Source organism: Panthera pardus, unplaced genomic scaffold, assembly GCF_024362965.1.
Source record: "Panthera pardus isolate Hobbes unplaced genomic scaffold, ASM2436296v1 HiC_scaffold_3, whole genome shotgun sequence".
Classification (NCBI taxonomy): Eukaryota; Metazoa; Chordata; class Mammalia; order Carnivora; family Felidae; genus Panthera; species Panthera pardus.
Window position 1 is genome coordinate 18,784,518 of NW_026526876.1, and position 14,174 is coordinate 18,798,691.

General features: G+C 42.6%; 1 protein-coding gene, 1 non-coding gene and 1 pseudogene across 2 annotated transcripts in view; 2 read left to right on the forward strand and 1 right to left on the reverse strand.

Annotated features, from left to right (window-relative positions):
* Positions 1 to 13,471, reverse strand: part of NUP85 (nucleoporin 85) — a 36,783-nt gene extending 23,312 nt beyond the window's left edge. Inside the window, exons 1-3 of the mRNA XM_019466241.2 lie at positions 13,337 to 13,471; positions 9,012 to 9,105; positions 6,106 to 6,268 (exon numbers count right to left, since the gene is read on the reverse strand). Coding sequence (XP_019321786.1) covers positions 6,106 to 6,268; positions 9,012 to 9,105; positions 13,337 to 13,369 — 290 coding nt within the window. The 5' untranslated portion in view covers positions 13,370 to 13,471. The remainder of the gene's footprint in view (positions 1 to 6,105; positions 6,269 to 9,011; positions 9,106 to 13,336) is intronic.
* LOC128774420 (U6 spliceosomal RNA) lies at positions 1,324 to 1,429 on the forward strand. The gene has a single exon (XR_008418987.1). It is a non-coding gene; the product is annotated as a U6 spliceosomal RNA (small nuclear RNA).
* LOC128774417 (U6 spliceosomal RNA) lies at positions 7,308 to 7,408 on the forward strand (annotated as a pseudogene).
* Positions 13,472 to 14,174: the final 703 nt, after the last annotated feature.

Genomic DNA, 14,174 nt, shown 5'->3' on the forward strand with positions numbered 1-14,174 from the left:
ACGGCCTAAGCTGGAACAACTTTAGCATCAAAATAAGTAACATATAAGATAACCCACTGAGTACAAAAAATATCCCAGAGGGGCGCCTGGGTGGTTCAGTCAGTTAGGTGTCCGATTTCAGCTCAGGTCATGATCTTGCAGTCCGGGAGTTTGAGCCCCGCGTTGAGCTCTGCGCTGACAGCTCAGAGCCTGGAGCCTGCTTCAGATTCTATTTCCATCTCTCTCTGCCCCTCCCCTGCTTTCACTGTGTCTCTCTCTCAAAAATAAAATAAAAACATAAAAAAAATTTTTTAAATAAATAAATATCCCCGAATCCATAGTGATATTAATTGTTGCAAATGAGATCTACTGATAGACACTAAAAATAATGGTTGAAAATTTAAAGAGAAATAGAATTTGCATAATCTCAAAGTTTCTCCTCCAAATACCCATTAGTTACAAAGGAAAGATGGTAATTTTACAGTGGAGAAACCCAGTAGAAACCACATTAACCAAGTGATGAAGGTCAATAAACTCAGTAATAAAACTTCAACATGATAAACCCCATAATATGACGTACTGAAGACACACCATACCAGTTCTGTGGTATTCTTACTAAAAATGCATTATCTCAAAAACGATACATAACCTTTGTCCAATCATGAGAAAACAGACAAACCCAAATGGAGGGACAGCACCATAATAACTGGCCAATATTTTTCAAAAGTGTCAAAGTCATAAAGAAGACTATGGGAAAAAAGTTAAATGCAACCTCAGTCACAGAAGAGAAAAAAAGGACATTAGTGTAAAAACTGGTGAAATTCAAATGAAGTCTTTAAGCATACTGCATTGATGTTTAAGTTTCCTGGTTTAAGTGACAGTAATATGGTAACATATAGATATTAACATTATAAAGCTAGATGAAGGATATGCAGTAATCCATTATTCTTGTACCTTTTCTGTAAGTCCAAAATTACTTCAAGATAAAGTCTTTTTAAAAAAGGAAGTGACAAGGCACCTGGGTGGCTCATTCGGTTAAGCTCAGGTCATGATCTCATGGTTAATGAGATCCAGCCCCACATTGGGCTCTATACTGACAGCACCAAGCCTGCTTAGGATTCTCTCTCTCCCTCTCTCTGCCCTTCCTGTGAGCACACATGCATGCACGCTCTTTCAAAATAAATAAATAAACATTAAAAAAAAAGAAAGAAAATGACAAAACATAACAAACATCCACAAGAAAGTAACTGGTTTAGTTACCAAGATGCAGTCCTTAGCAACAAAAACAGTTCTAGAAAGAAGAGCCTAAAGACCACCTATTCGTTCCATTTAAAAATGAACAGCATGCTTACTTCAGTAGCACATATACTAATATTGGAACACTATAGAGAAGACTGGCATGGCCCCTGAGCAAGGATGACTTTCAAATCTGTAAGTGTTCCATATATTTTTTTAGAACTAACATATAGAATTGTTAAATCACTATATTGCACACCTGAAAATAACATAACACTGTATGTTAATTATCCTGGAATTAAATCAAAAAAGAATAGCAACATTCTGCATATGACCTACAACAAGACTGGCAGGAGGTAAAGCAATCTGCACGTATTCCCTCACCCAATCCTCACTACCCTACATCCCCTTTCACTGCCAAGATTCAGGTCCAGATAAATAATTCAGCCAAAAAAATAAGGTGATATGCTAACCCCAATACACAGAACAGGAGCTATCACCCCACCATTAGGATGGCATTCATTCATTCATTCAACATTTTATTTTATTTATTTATTTTTTTTAACGTTTATTTATTTTTGAGACAGAGAGAGACAGAGCATGAACAGGGGAGGGGCAGAGAGAGAGGGAGACACAGAATCCGAAACAGGCTCCAGGCTCTGAGCTGTCAGCACAGAGCCCGACGCGGGGCTCGAACTCACGGACCGTGAGATCATGACCTGAGCCGAAGTCGGACACTTAACCGACCAAGCCACCCAGGCGCCCCACATTCAACATTTTAGAGCATATATTTTATTTTCTTATGTTTACTTATTTTGAGAGAGAGCAAGGGGGAGGGTCATAGAGAGAGGAAGAGAGAGAATCCCAAGCAGGCTCTGCACTGACAGCACAGGGCTCAATCTCACATACTGATCTCACATATCATGAGATCAAGACCTGAGCTGAAATCAAGAGTTGAATGCTGACTCTTGATTCTGTCTGAGCCACCCAGATGCCCTTAGAGCACATACTTTATAAACGTGCAAGGGTATGTGGGAACAGAGGGCCCACATAAATAAGACAAGTTCCCTGCCTTCCAGGAATTACAGGACCTTCGACATGTTTTTCTCTTAGAATAATGATGTTTGAGTCACCAATATTCTGTTACCAGAGCCTCTTGAAACCAGTGATTTCCCCTTCTATCCTTCCCTCCCTCTCTGCCATCCCCCCGAAGCTGACTAGGGTATCCTCCAGAATGAGTCATTTGTAAAATTTTACGAGGAAGTAAAATACTGTGATACTGTGATTTATAAGAAATAAACATCGGGGCAGCCGGGTGACTTAGTCAGTTGAGTGTCCAACTTTGGCTCAGGTCATGATCTCCCAGTTCATGAGTTCAAGCCCCCAAATCAGGCTCGCTACTATCAACCTGTCAGCACAGAGCCCACTTAGGATCCTCTGTCCCCCTGGAGCACCTGGGTGGCTCAGTTGGTTGAGTGTCTTCAACCAACTTCAGCTCAGGTCATGATCTCATGGTTCATAGGTTCAAGCCCTATATCAGGCTCTGTGTGGACAGCCTGGAGCCTGCTTTGAATTCTGTGTCTCCCTGTCTCTCTGCCCCTCCCCTACTCATGCTCTTACTCTCTCTCAGAAATAAACAAACATTGGGGGACCTGGGTGGCTCAGTCAGTTGAACATCCGACTTCGGCTCAGGTCATGATCTCACAGTTTGTGAGTTCAAGGCCCGTGTCAGGCTCTGTGCTGACAGCTCAAAGCCTGGAGCCTGCTTCAGATTCTGTGCTCCTCCCTCTCTCTCCGCCCTACCCTCTGCTTGTGCTCTGTCTCTCCCTGTCTTTCAAAAATGAATAAACATTAAAAAAAAAAAGAAAGAAAGAAAGAAACATTAAACAAAATTTAAAACAGGGAAGCCTGGAAGGTTAAATAGGTTAAGCGGCCAACTTTGGCTCAGGTCTGATCTAGCAGTTCATTAAGTTCAAGCCCCTTGTCAGGCTCTGTGCTGACGGCTCAGAGCCTGGAGCCTACTTCAGATTGTGTCTCTTTCTCTCTCTGCCCCTCCCCCACTTGTGTGCAGACACTCTCTTAAAAATAAACCACCTTAAAAACCTTTCTTAAAAAAAAAAAAAAAAAGGATCCTCCGTCCCCTTCTCTCTGCCTCTCCCCATCTTGCACTCTCCCAAAAATAAGTTTTTTTTGTTTTTTTTTAAAGAAAGAAAGAAAGAAACATCTAGTCTTTATCCTAGTCCCTGACACAAGATTCCTATAATCCTTGTGAATTCCTAAGTGATGAGAGCATCAGGAGCACCTTACGTTCTATTGAGGCCATTCTGGGTGGGCTCCTGGATTGGGGTTGGTCAAAGAACGACTCAGCCATCAACAGAAGACCGAAATCTTCTGCTGTGCTAGGGTGGCCTGGGTGGCTCAGTCAGTCTAGATCTCAGCTCTTGATCTTGGCTCATGATCTCGGCTCAGGTCAAGATCTCCTGGTTCCTGAGATAGAGCCCAACAGGCTCAGGTCAAGATCTCCTGGTTCCTGAGATAGAGCCCAACAGGCTCAGGTCACGGTCTCCTGGTTGAGATAGAGCTCCATGTCAGGCTCTGCACTGAGCATGGAGCCTGCTTAAGATTCTCTCTCTCCCTCTCCCTCTGCCCCTTCCCCAATCACACACTTTCTCACTTTCTCAAAACCAAATAAAAATAAAAAAAGAGAGGTGCCTGGGTGGCTCAGTGGGTTGAGCATCCAGCTTCAGCGCAGGCCACAATCTCACAGTTCATGGGTTCGAGCCCTGCGTCGGGCTCTGTGCTGACAGCTTAGAGCCTGGAGCCTGCTTCAGATCTGTGTCTCACTCCGCCCCTCTCCTGCTCGTGCTCTCAAAAATAAACATTTAAAAGTATAAAATTAAAATTAAATTAAATTAAAATAGAAATTTTCAGCCCTGTACCCTACCTCTCTGGAGAGGGGAGAAGGGCTAGAAATGGAGTTAATAATTGATCATGCCTCCCTCCATAAAATCCCAATAGTATGGAGTTCAGAGAATTTCCAGGTGGGTATATAAATCCACGTACCGGGAGGGGGACACACCCAAACTCCACAGGGACAGAAGTTCCTGTACTCCAAACCCTCCCAAACCTTGTCCTATTTATCTCTTCACCTAGCTGTTCATTTGTATCCTTTATCATATTCTTTAATAAATTGGTAAGCTAAGTGTTTCCCTGAGTTCTGTGAGCCACTCTAGCAAATTCATTGAACATGAGGAGGTTTGGGAACCTCCAATCTGTAGCTGTGCCAGACAAATACTTTAAGTAACGTGGGGATGCACTAACTGCAATTCACATGTGAAGCGGGGAACAGTCTTGTGGGACTAAGCCCTTAACCTATGAAATCTGATCTCCAGGTAGATAGGGTCAAAATTGAGTTAAATTATATGGTACCCAGGGGACCTGGCAGGCTGTCAGTAAAGCATGTGACTTTTTATTTTTGAGAGAGAGACAGAGAGCAAGTTGGGGAGGGGCAGAGCAAGAGGGAGACAGAATCCCAAGAGTCAGATGAGTAACCAACTGAGCCACCCAGGCACCCCAAGCATGCAACTCTTTATCTTCCGGTCGTGAGTTCAAGCCCCATACTGGGAAATACAGCTTACTTAAAACAAAAAACAAAAACAAAAAATTATAGGATACCCAGCTGGTGTGACAGAATTGTCTGGTGCCATACATCTGGCATCAGAAGTGAGTATGGGGGTGCCTGGTGGCTCAGTCAGCTCAGTGTCCAACTCATGGTTTTGGCTCAGGTCATGATCTCACTGACAGTGCAGAGCCTGCTTAGAATTCTCTCTCTCTCCCCACTCTGCTTGGAATTCGGTCTATCCCCTTCTCTCTGCCCCTCTCCCGCTCATGCCTTCTCTCTTTCAAAATAAATTAAAAAATTTTTAAATAAACAAACAAGAGGCGCCTGAGTGGCTCAGTCTGTTCAGCGTCCAACTTTGGCTCAGGTCATGTCGTCACAGTTCATGAGTTCGAGCCATATATCGGGCTCTCTACTGTCCAAATGGACCGAGGACTCCATTTCAGATCCTGTCTCCCTCTCTCTCTGCTCCTCCTCCACTTGCATGCACTCTCTCTAAAATAAACATCTAAAACAAACAAACAAAAAAACAAAGAAATGAATATGGCAGTAGTGTGTAACAAAGGAGACACACAACAGGAAGGAAAAACTTTTTTCCCCCAATACAAATACCAACACTGCCCATGCTCTAACTGTATTTATGGACACTGATAAAAAACTAACATAAAGGCACTCCATGGTGCTTAAGACTCACCTGGAGATTTTAGATTTGAGGATCCACCCCAAGAAACTTTAATTTTTATGATCTGAGGTGGGGCCCAGAAATCTGCCATTAACAAGTATCTGATATTGATGCAGTTATCTCATGAACCACACTTCAAACAACCCTAGTCTATATACAGTATAATAGTTTTCTGGTCTCTTACCAAAAATGCCCTGAGTACAATTCTTTAAAGATACAACAAAACTACTTTTTTAAACTCATTTTTATAGTAAGATAATTCCAAAATCTTCCCACAGTGGGACTTCTTTCAGTGATTTTCAGGTGCTTATTTAAGGCCTAAATTTTCTTCTTTGCAGGGTAAATGAAACAGGAATATAAACAAACAAAAAGTTTATCAAGCCACCAAATCGATCAACAGCCATTTGCACAGTCCCTGAAAGACATTTCATCCCTACCTACCTCCACTGCCCAGGATAGAAGCCTCAAAATAGAACCAGGAGCCCCTTATTTCTCCAGGCACTCCATCCATCATGCAAAAGGATGAGGCAGTTCATTTGGCTTTCACGCTTTAGTTGTGGAATGCAGTACCTACCAGCAGCCTACTTACTGAGCTTTTCTGGATTTTCCAGTCAATTCTTCTTCAATTCTCTGGAGGCCCACAAAGATTCCATGGGATTCATTGAAGAGTTTTCTCAAAATCTGAGAGTAAACATCTATATCCTTTCGGATGATATAGATAAAGGGGCAGCCTGGCACAGTCTCTGATTTTTCTGAAACAGGAAAAATTTAACATCGATCACCATTACTCTCATATAACGACTCTAAAATTTTTAAATTGAGTTATCTAATTACAACAGCTTCAGCTACTTTGCTAGATTTCATTTTTTAAAGTATGAATTATTTATCAATTATCCACACATCAATTATTTAATATACATGTTTACTTTCAGACTTTACTCCTCAACTGACTGGCTTATTTATTTTGTTAATGTAACTTCTAGGCCTGGAGTGCCTGGCTGGCTCAGTCAGTGGAGCGTGCAACTCCTGATCTTGGGGCTGAGTTCAAGCCCCATACTGGGTATGGAGATTACTTAAAAATAAAATGTTTAAAAAAATAAAGTAAGCTCTAGGCCCAAAATGGGGTTTGAACTCACAACCCTGATATCGAGAGTCACATGCTCTACTGACTGAGCCAGCCAGGTCCCCTCTCACTGGCTTATTTTGGAACTAACTTTTGCCTCCATCAGTTGAAATATACTAAAAAAATTAAACTCACGTTATATTAGCCTAAATATAACTCAAAAAATATGATAAATCTACAGACAAAATTTTACATAACCTCAAATTCAAGTAAATATTTCTTTATCACTTTGTACTGCCATTACTCCTAAAGCAAAGAATCAAAAGTTAACTGAACTATTTTGCAACAGTGATAAAAAGGCTCTATAATGATAAAATATAAACAACCAATTTGTGGAAATTTCTTATGCAACAGCTTCTCAGACAAGCTATGATGATGTTCAATGGCTCATCTCTGATGAGATTGCAAGAGATGTAAACAACCTCACGTTTTCAACAATTGAGGACAAACTATCAAATGTTGACAAGCCTTCCCATTAAGTATGAAAAGAGGACAGACATATTCAAAGAAGGTTCTCCTCTGAGCAACTGTCCCTTTGGCAGCTTCTATAGCTCTGCCAACCTTGAAATCTTTAATACCAAAATATCCCAGAAATAGTTAGCAACATCAGGGACAATTCTTAACTACAAAATCAAGAAAAACTACATCACTTAAAAATTGCACGAACTGTGCTCACTTCAGCAGCACATAAAGTTCAAACAATACAGAGAAGATTAGCATGACCCATGCGCAAGGATGACATGCAAATTCGTGAAGGTTCCATATTAAAAAAACAACCAGAGCACCTGGGTGGCTCAGTCAGTTAAGTGTCTGACTCTTGATGTCAGCTCAGGTCTTGATCTCAGAGTCATGAGTTCAAGCCCCACACTGAGCTCCACACTTAGCATGGAACCTACTTTAAAAAAAAAAAAACAAACAAACCAGGGGTGCTGGGTGGCTCAGTCAGTTAAGTGCCCGACTCTGGCATAAGTCGTGATCTCACAGTCCACGAGTTTGAGCCCCATATTAGGCTCTCTGTTAGCACAGAGACCGCTTCAAATCCTCTGTCCCCCTCGCTCTCTGCCCCTCCCCCGCTTGCACGCAAGTGCTCTTTCTCAAAATAAATAAATAAACTTAAAAAATAAATAAAATCAGGGTGCCTCGCTGGCTCAGTTGGTTAAGCATCCAAGTTTAGCTCAGGGCAGGATCTCATAGTTGGTGCCCTGCGCTGGGTTCCACATTCTCTCTGTCCCTCTCTCTCTTCCCCTTGCGCACTCGAACTCTCCCATAAATTAATTAAATAAACAAATAAATAAATAAATAAATCTGCATGAACTGCACATGATTTGCCAAAATTTTAAGACTTTCATTAGCTCCATCTCCTCTCTATAATAAAAGAAAGCCTCCACATTTGAATAACCTGTCAAAGATCTGCACAAAAATATCTTCAGCATTTCCCAAGACTCGTCTTGAAAAGAAGAAAGCAAAATCAAATGTCAAAATTTAGTTTTATCTTACTAGAGAAGTCTATATCAGAAAGAGAATATCCAAAAAAAAAGAAAGAGAGAGAGAGAGAAGATCCAGGGTGCCTGGGTAGCTCAATTGGTTGAGTGTTGAACTGATCTTGGCTCAAGTCATGATCTCATAGTTCGTGGGTTCAAGCCCCACGTGGGGCTCTGCGCTGGTGGTGCTGAATCTGCTTGACATCTCTGTCTCCCTCTCTCTCTGCCCCTCCTGGATCATGCTCTCTCAGGGAGGAAAAAAAAAAAGAGAGAAAGAGAGAGAGAGAGAGAGAGAGAGAGAGAAAGAAAGATCGATCCATGTCCAAAACCTGATGGAACTTAGAGAATAAGGAAGAGCCATTTCACTCTCCAAATCCTCTGTGCTTTTATCAACAGCCTACAGAATTCGATTAAGTTCACAATAATAAAAGGTAAGGACTTCAAAGTCTTCATAAATCTGCAGTTTCACAATAAAGGGGCTGCTGTAAAGGGAATTTAGTGATTCTGGACAAGAAGGGGAAAAAAAACTTCAAGTTTTTAAATACACAGGAAACATTTCAGGGTGCATGGCTGACTCAGTGGGTAGAACATGCTACTTCTGATCTCAGGGTTGAGTTCAAGCCCCACGTATGTTGTAGAGATTACTTAAATATATTAAATAATAATAATAATAAATAAGAGAAACCTTTAACACCTGGAAGATTAATTTTTTTCCCTGGACTCAACATCTGCCAGGCCTCATAAGTTAATGAAAAACTTAAATAGCTAAAGTTTCAAAAGTGAAAATGGTACAAAATAAGTTTAACTGTTTCTTGCCTCAGTCAAATCTGAGAGAAGAAAACAACCAAATGTGCCAAGATGGATAATCTGGAAGAAAAAAAAAAAACCTACCTTTTTTGTTGAAGGAGGTTTCACACACCAGCATCTCTCCTGGACCCCAGTCAAAACACATTTGCTTCTTCTTGGAATTCACTCCTGGAATCAACTAGTAAAAAAAAAGCCAAAGAAACTTATTTTTACTAAAAGCTTTGCTTTCAACTGATTTGCAAGTATAACCCTAGAAATCAATGTTCATGAAAGTTAAGTGCTACTCTATGTATACAGCTGAGTGTGGTTGAGATCAAACCAATCTGTTCAAGTCCGAATAAGCAAGTGAGCTTTGTCGGGCACCTCAACCCAGCCTGCCACTTAACAATCAATTACTATACTATAATTTAGTGATCTGCAGTTCAGAAAAAGGGGATTTAAAAAAATAAAGAAATTGAAGTGTTTGTTACTAAAAGGAGCCCTCCAATCCCATGGCTTCTGTGCCATCTCTTAGATGAGGACTCTCAATTTTTCTGACTCAGACCAATCCCTTTGAGTCTCAGCTTCATACATCCAACTACCTAATCCACACTTTTATAGGTTACCTAACCTAGGTATAGAGCTATATCCATAACATAAGAACCAATAAAGGACTCTCGATGCTCATCTCCAATTCTCCCCCCACTGGAGCAAAGCCTTCCCCAATTGTTAGGACTGATCTGTGATTCTTCTCTTTCCCTTACCGCCTTTGTCCAATCTATCAGTAAATCCTGTTCTGCTCTTAAAGAAGCCTGAATCCAACCACTTACCGCGTCTACCAGTCTAATCCAAGCCACCATCAACTCTCACCTGACTGCAACAGCATTTCTCAGTGCCTGAAATGACTCTCCTACATGGTTATTGCCTCTCCCTGTAAATAGATAAAAGCTCACAAGGGCAAAGGACTCCGGGATTCTCATTCACTGCCTAGAAGAGAACGTGGCACAAAATTGGCACTCCATAAATATTTTTGGCAGACGATAAATTTGGTATCAAGACAAATGCACTCAGTTCTTAGGAAGAAGTAATGCAGTCATTCAACAACTAAGCAATGTTTAGTAAGCCTTTTTCTGTACTGGGCTCTAGGAATACAATGTGTAATACAATTTCTGTCCTCCAAATGCTAGCAGTCTACTGAGGAAGTCCAATAAACAGGCAGTAAAAAAAAAAAAAAAAAAAAAAAAAAAGTGGAGAAATGCCAAAGCAGAGAAAAACACAAAAGAGGATGTTTTAGTAGACTCTTAATGGATGAGTGGGCAAAGCAAGGGGGAAACGTCATACACAGTGCTGCTGAGGCAAATGGGTACCCACATGCAGAGAAAATAAACCTGACATCATAGACAAAATAAAAGTTAGAAACAAATGTAGAGCAAAATCTGTAAAACCTGAAAAGCACAGTAGAAAACCTTTTGATCTTAAAGTAAGCAAAGAGAGGACAAAAAAGTACAAACTACAAAACAATTTATAAATTGGGGCTTCGTCAACATTAAACTTTTGCTCCTCAAAAGACACTGTTAAGAAAATGGAAAGACAAGCCACAGGCTGGGAGAAAATATTTGCAAAACACATATTTGATATCTAGAATATATAAAGAACTCTTACAATTCATTAGTAAAAATAACCCAATAACAAAATGGGCAAAAAATTTTAACTGCCACTTCACCGAAGATATACAGATGACTCACATATAAGCATATAAAAAGATGCTCAATATCTGTCATCATTAGGGAAATACAAATCAAAGCAATCATGAGGTCCCACTATATACCCACCAGAAGGGCAATGGCTAAAATTTAAAAAGATTGACCACACAGGGGCGCCTGGGTACTCAATTAAACATCCGACTTTGGCTCAGGTCATGATCGTTTATGAGTTCAAGCCCCACATTGGGCTCTTTGCTGACAGCTCAGAGCCTGGAGCCTGCTTCGGATTCTGTGCCTCCCTGTCTCTCTGCCCCTCCCCAGCTCTTGCTCTGTCCCTCTCTCTCTCTTTCTCTCTCTCAAAAATAAATGTAATTTTTAAATAAACAAAGAAACAAATAAATAAGTAAAAAGACTGACCATACAAAGAGTTGATGAGGATGTGGAACAACTGGAACCCACATGTTGCTGGTGCAAAAATGGTATTTGAAGAAATGAGTTTATTTTAGCTAAATATGAATCTACCCTATAACACAGCAATTCTACTTCTAGATATTTGTCTTAGAAGAAAATAAAAAAGGCAACAAAAACCAAAACTTACATTTCTTAAGTATCTTTGAAACAAAAGGATAAAACCACTGGTCTAGAAAAAGAACTAAAAGATTATTCTACCCTCTACTTTGAATCTATACATAAACATCTTTAAATGTGGTTACTAACTGGCCTTCACAGGCCTTAATGATAAGTAAATGGGACACCTGGGTGGCTGAGTCGGTTGTATCCAACTTTTGATTTTGGCTCAGGTCATGATCCCGGGGTCATGAGACTGAGCCCACATCGGGTTCCACACTGAGTGTGGAGACTGTTTGAGATTCTCTTTCTCTCTCTCCCCCTCTCCCCTGCTTGCTCTCTCTAAAATAACTGAAAAGAGGCGCCTAAGCAGCTCAATCAGTTAAGCATCTGATTCCAGCTCAGGTCATGATCTCACGGTTCTGAAGTACGAGCCCCGCATCAGGCTCTCTGCTGTCAATGCAAAGCCTGTTTTGGATCCTCTGCCTCCCTTGCTCTCTGCCTCTCCCCGACTCATGCTGAAGCTCTTTGTCTCTCAAACTTAAATAAACATTTAAAAAAAAAAAAAAAAAAAGGTTGAAAGAGGGGCACCTGGACAGCTCAGTCAGTTAAGCATCCAACTTCAGCTCAGGTCATGATCTCACGGTTGGGTTCATGACTTCAAGCCCTGCATCAGGCTCTCTGCAGTCAGCATAGAGCCCGCTTCGGATCCTCTGTCTCCATCTCTCTCTGCTCCTCCCCCACTTGTACTCTGTCTCTCTCAAAATAAATAAATAAACTTAAAAAAAAAAAAAAAAAGCTGAAAGAAAGGAAGAAAGAAAAAGTTCCATTGAGGGAGGAAAAAAAAAGTAGAAGTTTCAGCAACTCTGATATTCTAATTTTTCTTCCTGCGGACACTGACATAGTCCCTCCCGATAGATATAAAATATTTCAAGTACTTTATATAGATCTTCAAATTTTAATACTCTACAGCAGTAAACTTTCTGGAGTTACAACCCATGTTAACTGCTATTTAAGATCTCAGGTCTCATTTTGTCCAGTTAGCTTTGAGAGGACCCCCATCTTTAATTTTCGGTTTTCTCAGACACTGCTTTGCAATCTGATGGCTTTAGCTCAAAACTGGAGGCACATTTCGACTTTCTAAAAAGCAAAGAGGGGCGCCTGGGTGGCGCAGTCGGTTAAGCGTCCGACTTCAGCCAGGTCACGATCTCTCGGTCCGTGAGTTCGAGCCCCGCGTCAGGCTCTGGGCTGATGGCTCGGAGCCTGGAGCCTGTTTCCGATTCTGTGTCTCCCTCTCTCTCTGCCCCTCCCCCGTTCATGCTCTGTCTCTCTCTGTCCCAAAAATAAATAAAAAACATTGAAAAAAAATTAAAAAAAATAAAAAGCAAAGATACAAGATCAGGCAACCCGCAGTTTAGTGAAGCTTACAGCTTACCAACAGCTAAGAGGGGCAGAACAAGCCAATGATGGACAAACATATTTTACCTAGCCAGGGAGGGAAGGGAAGGCTTTCCTGAGAAAGAGGATGCAGGTTCTTGCATTTGAAAAACGAGGAGAGAAACCTAATAGAGAAAAAGAGAGGATCCCAGGCAGAGGGAACGGTAGGTGTCTGCGACCTAAAGCCCATGAATCTCTTCATGGACATCATAGATCATTCACATTCGACATATGCTCTCGCCAAAGTCCAGACAGAAGTGGAAGCAAACGGCAATAAAGACAAGAAGTCTCCGGGGAGAATATGTACTTTCAGCAAACCTCGGGCCAGTACGGCACACGAAGCAGAAGCCGAGCTCACGGTGTCGCGATGTGAAGCTGAGCTCGGCGGACGAAAAGAAGCCCCAACTGCTCTACTTGGTCCGAGCCCGCTCACTAGAGCACTAGCCCAACGGGAGAAGCTAGGCAAAAATGGGATGGGAAGGCGAGGAAGACAAGACAGGGTGAGGGACGGAGTGAGGCCCTCCGAGCCAGGCATTTCTGAGTACACGAAAGAGTAGACACCTAGCGAACACCACGACCCAAACACAAGCACCTGGCTAATGGGACCTCCGAATTGTGGCAACTGAGCTGAGGGAAGGGGAAAGGAGCGTCGAGGGAGCCTGCAGTGACGAAGCAGACACACTCCTCGGACAGCGAAGGCAACACTTTTGCAGGCGCCCTTACAGTGACCGTCGGCTCGCCGTCGAGTTCCTCCATAGCGCTCCGCTTCAGCCACCAAGAATTTCCACAGCCGCTAAACCTCCCAGCTCAGGCCTCCCGCTCACAACCGGCTGCGAGAGAGGACCCCTCCCGAGCGCCTCCTGCGCTGCCTACAGGCCCCAACCCCCCACCCCCCAGGTAGGGGCCTCTCCTCTCCGCCACGATCCTCCTTCTGCCGCACTCTAAACGTGTCGTCCCTTCCTTGCCGGCGACAACACGTCAGGGAAAACAGCGCAAGGGCAGCCTGTCAACCCAGTTATCTTCCAGCCGGATCAGGCGCCGCCGCGGACAGCCCCGCGCCGGGCAGGGAAAAGGCCCCCCCGAGACGGCGGGAGCAGCGGCAGTGCGGCTGCGCGTGCGCGGGCTGGGGCGAGTGCAGGGCCTGGTCTGGGAGCCAGCGAGCGAGTGCGCGGTGTTTCCAGACTCTGGCGCTTCTCTCCCTTGTGGGTCTGCAAGTCGCAACTGCTTCGCTGAATGGTGTCCAGGCCGTGTCCAAGCCCCGTCGGGCCTCTGGGCTGTGTACGAAGGCGGTCGCCACCACTCCCACCCCGAAACGCTCAAAAGGCACGTGGACAGAATTGTTGCAGCTGGAAACAACTGTGAAATGGAGACAGCTGGGCTTGCTTAATTAAATACAAATACTGGTTTGTTATCTCACCAAAGAAAAGCAGGAAGGGACACTCAAATCAGGGAATCCCAGAATTTGTTATGGAAAACTCAAAAGTGCTCCAATAATTTAAAGGAGTCGTTTGTTGTAAATGTCATATTCACAAGTACATACACGTACAGGGAAGAAAATAGG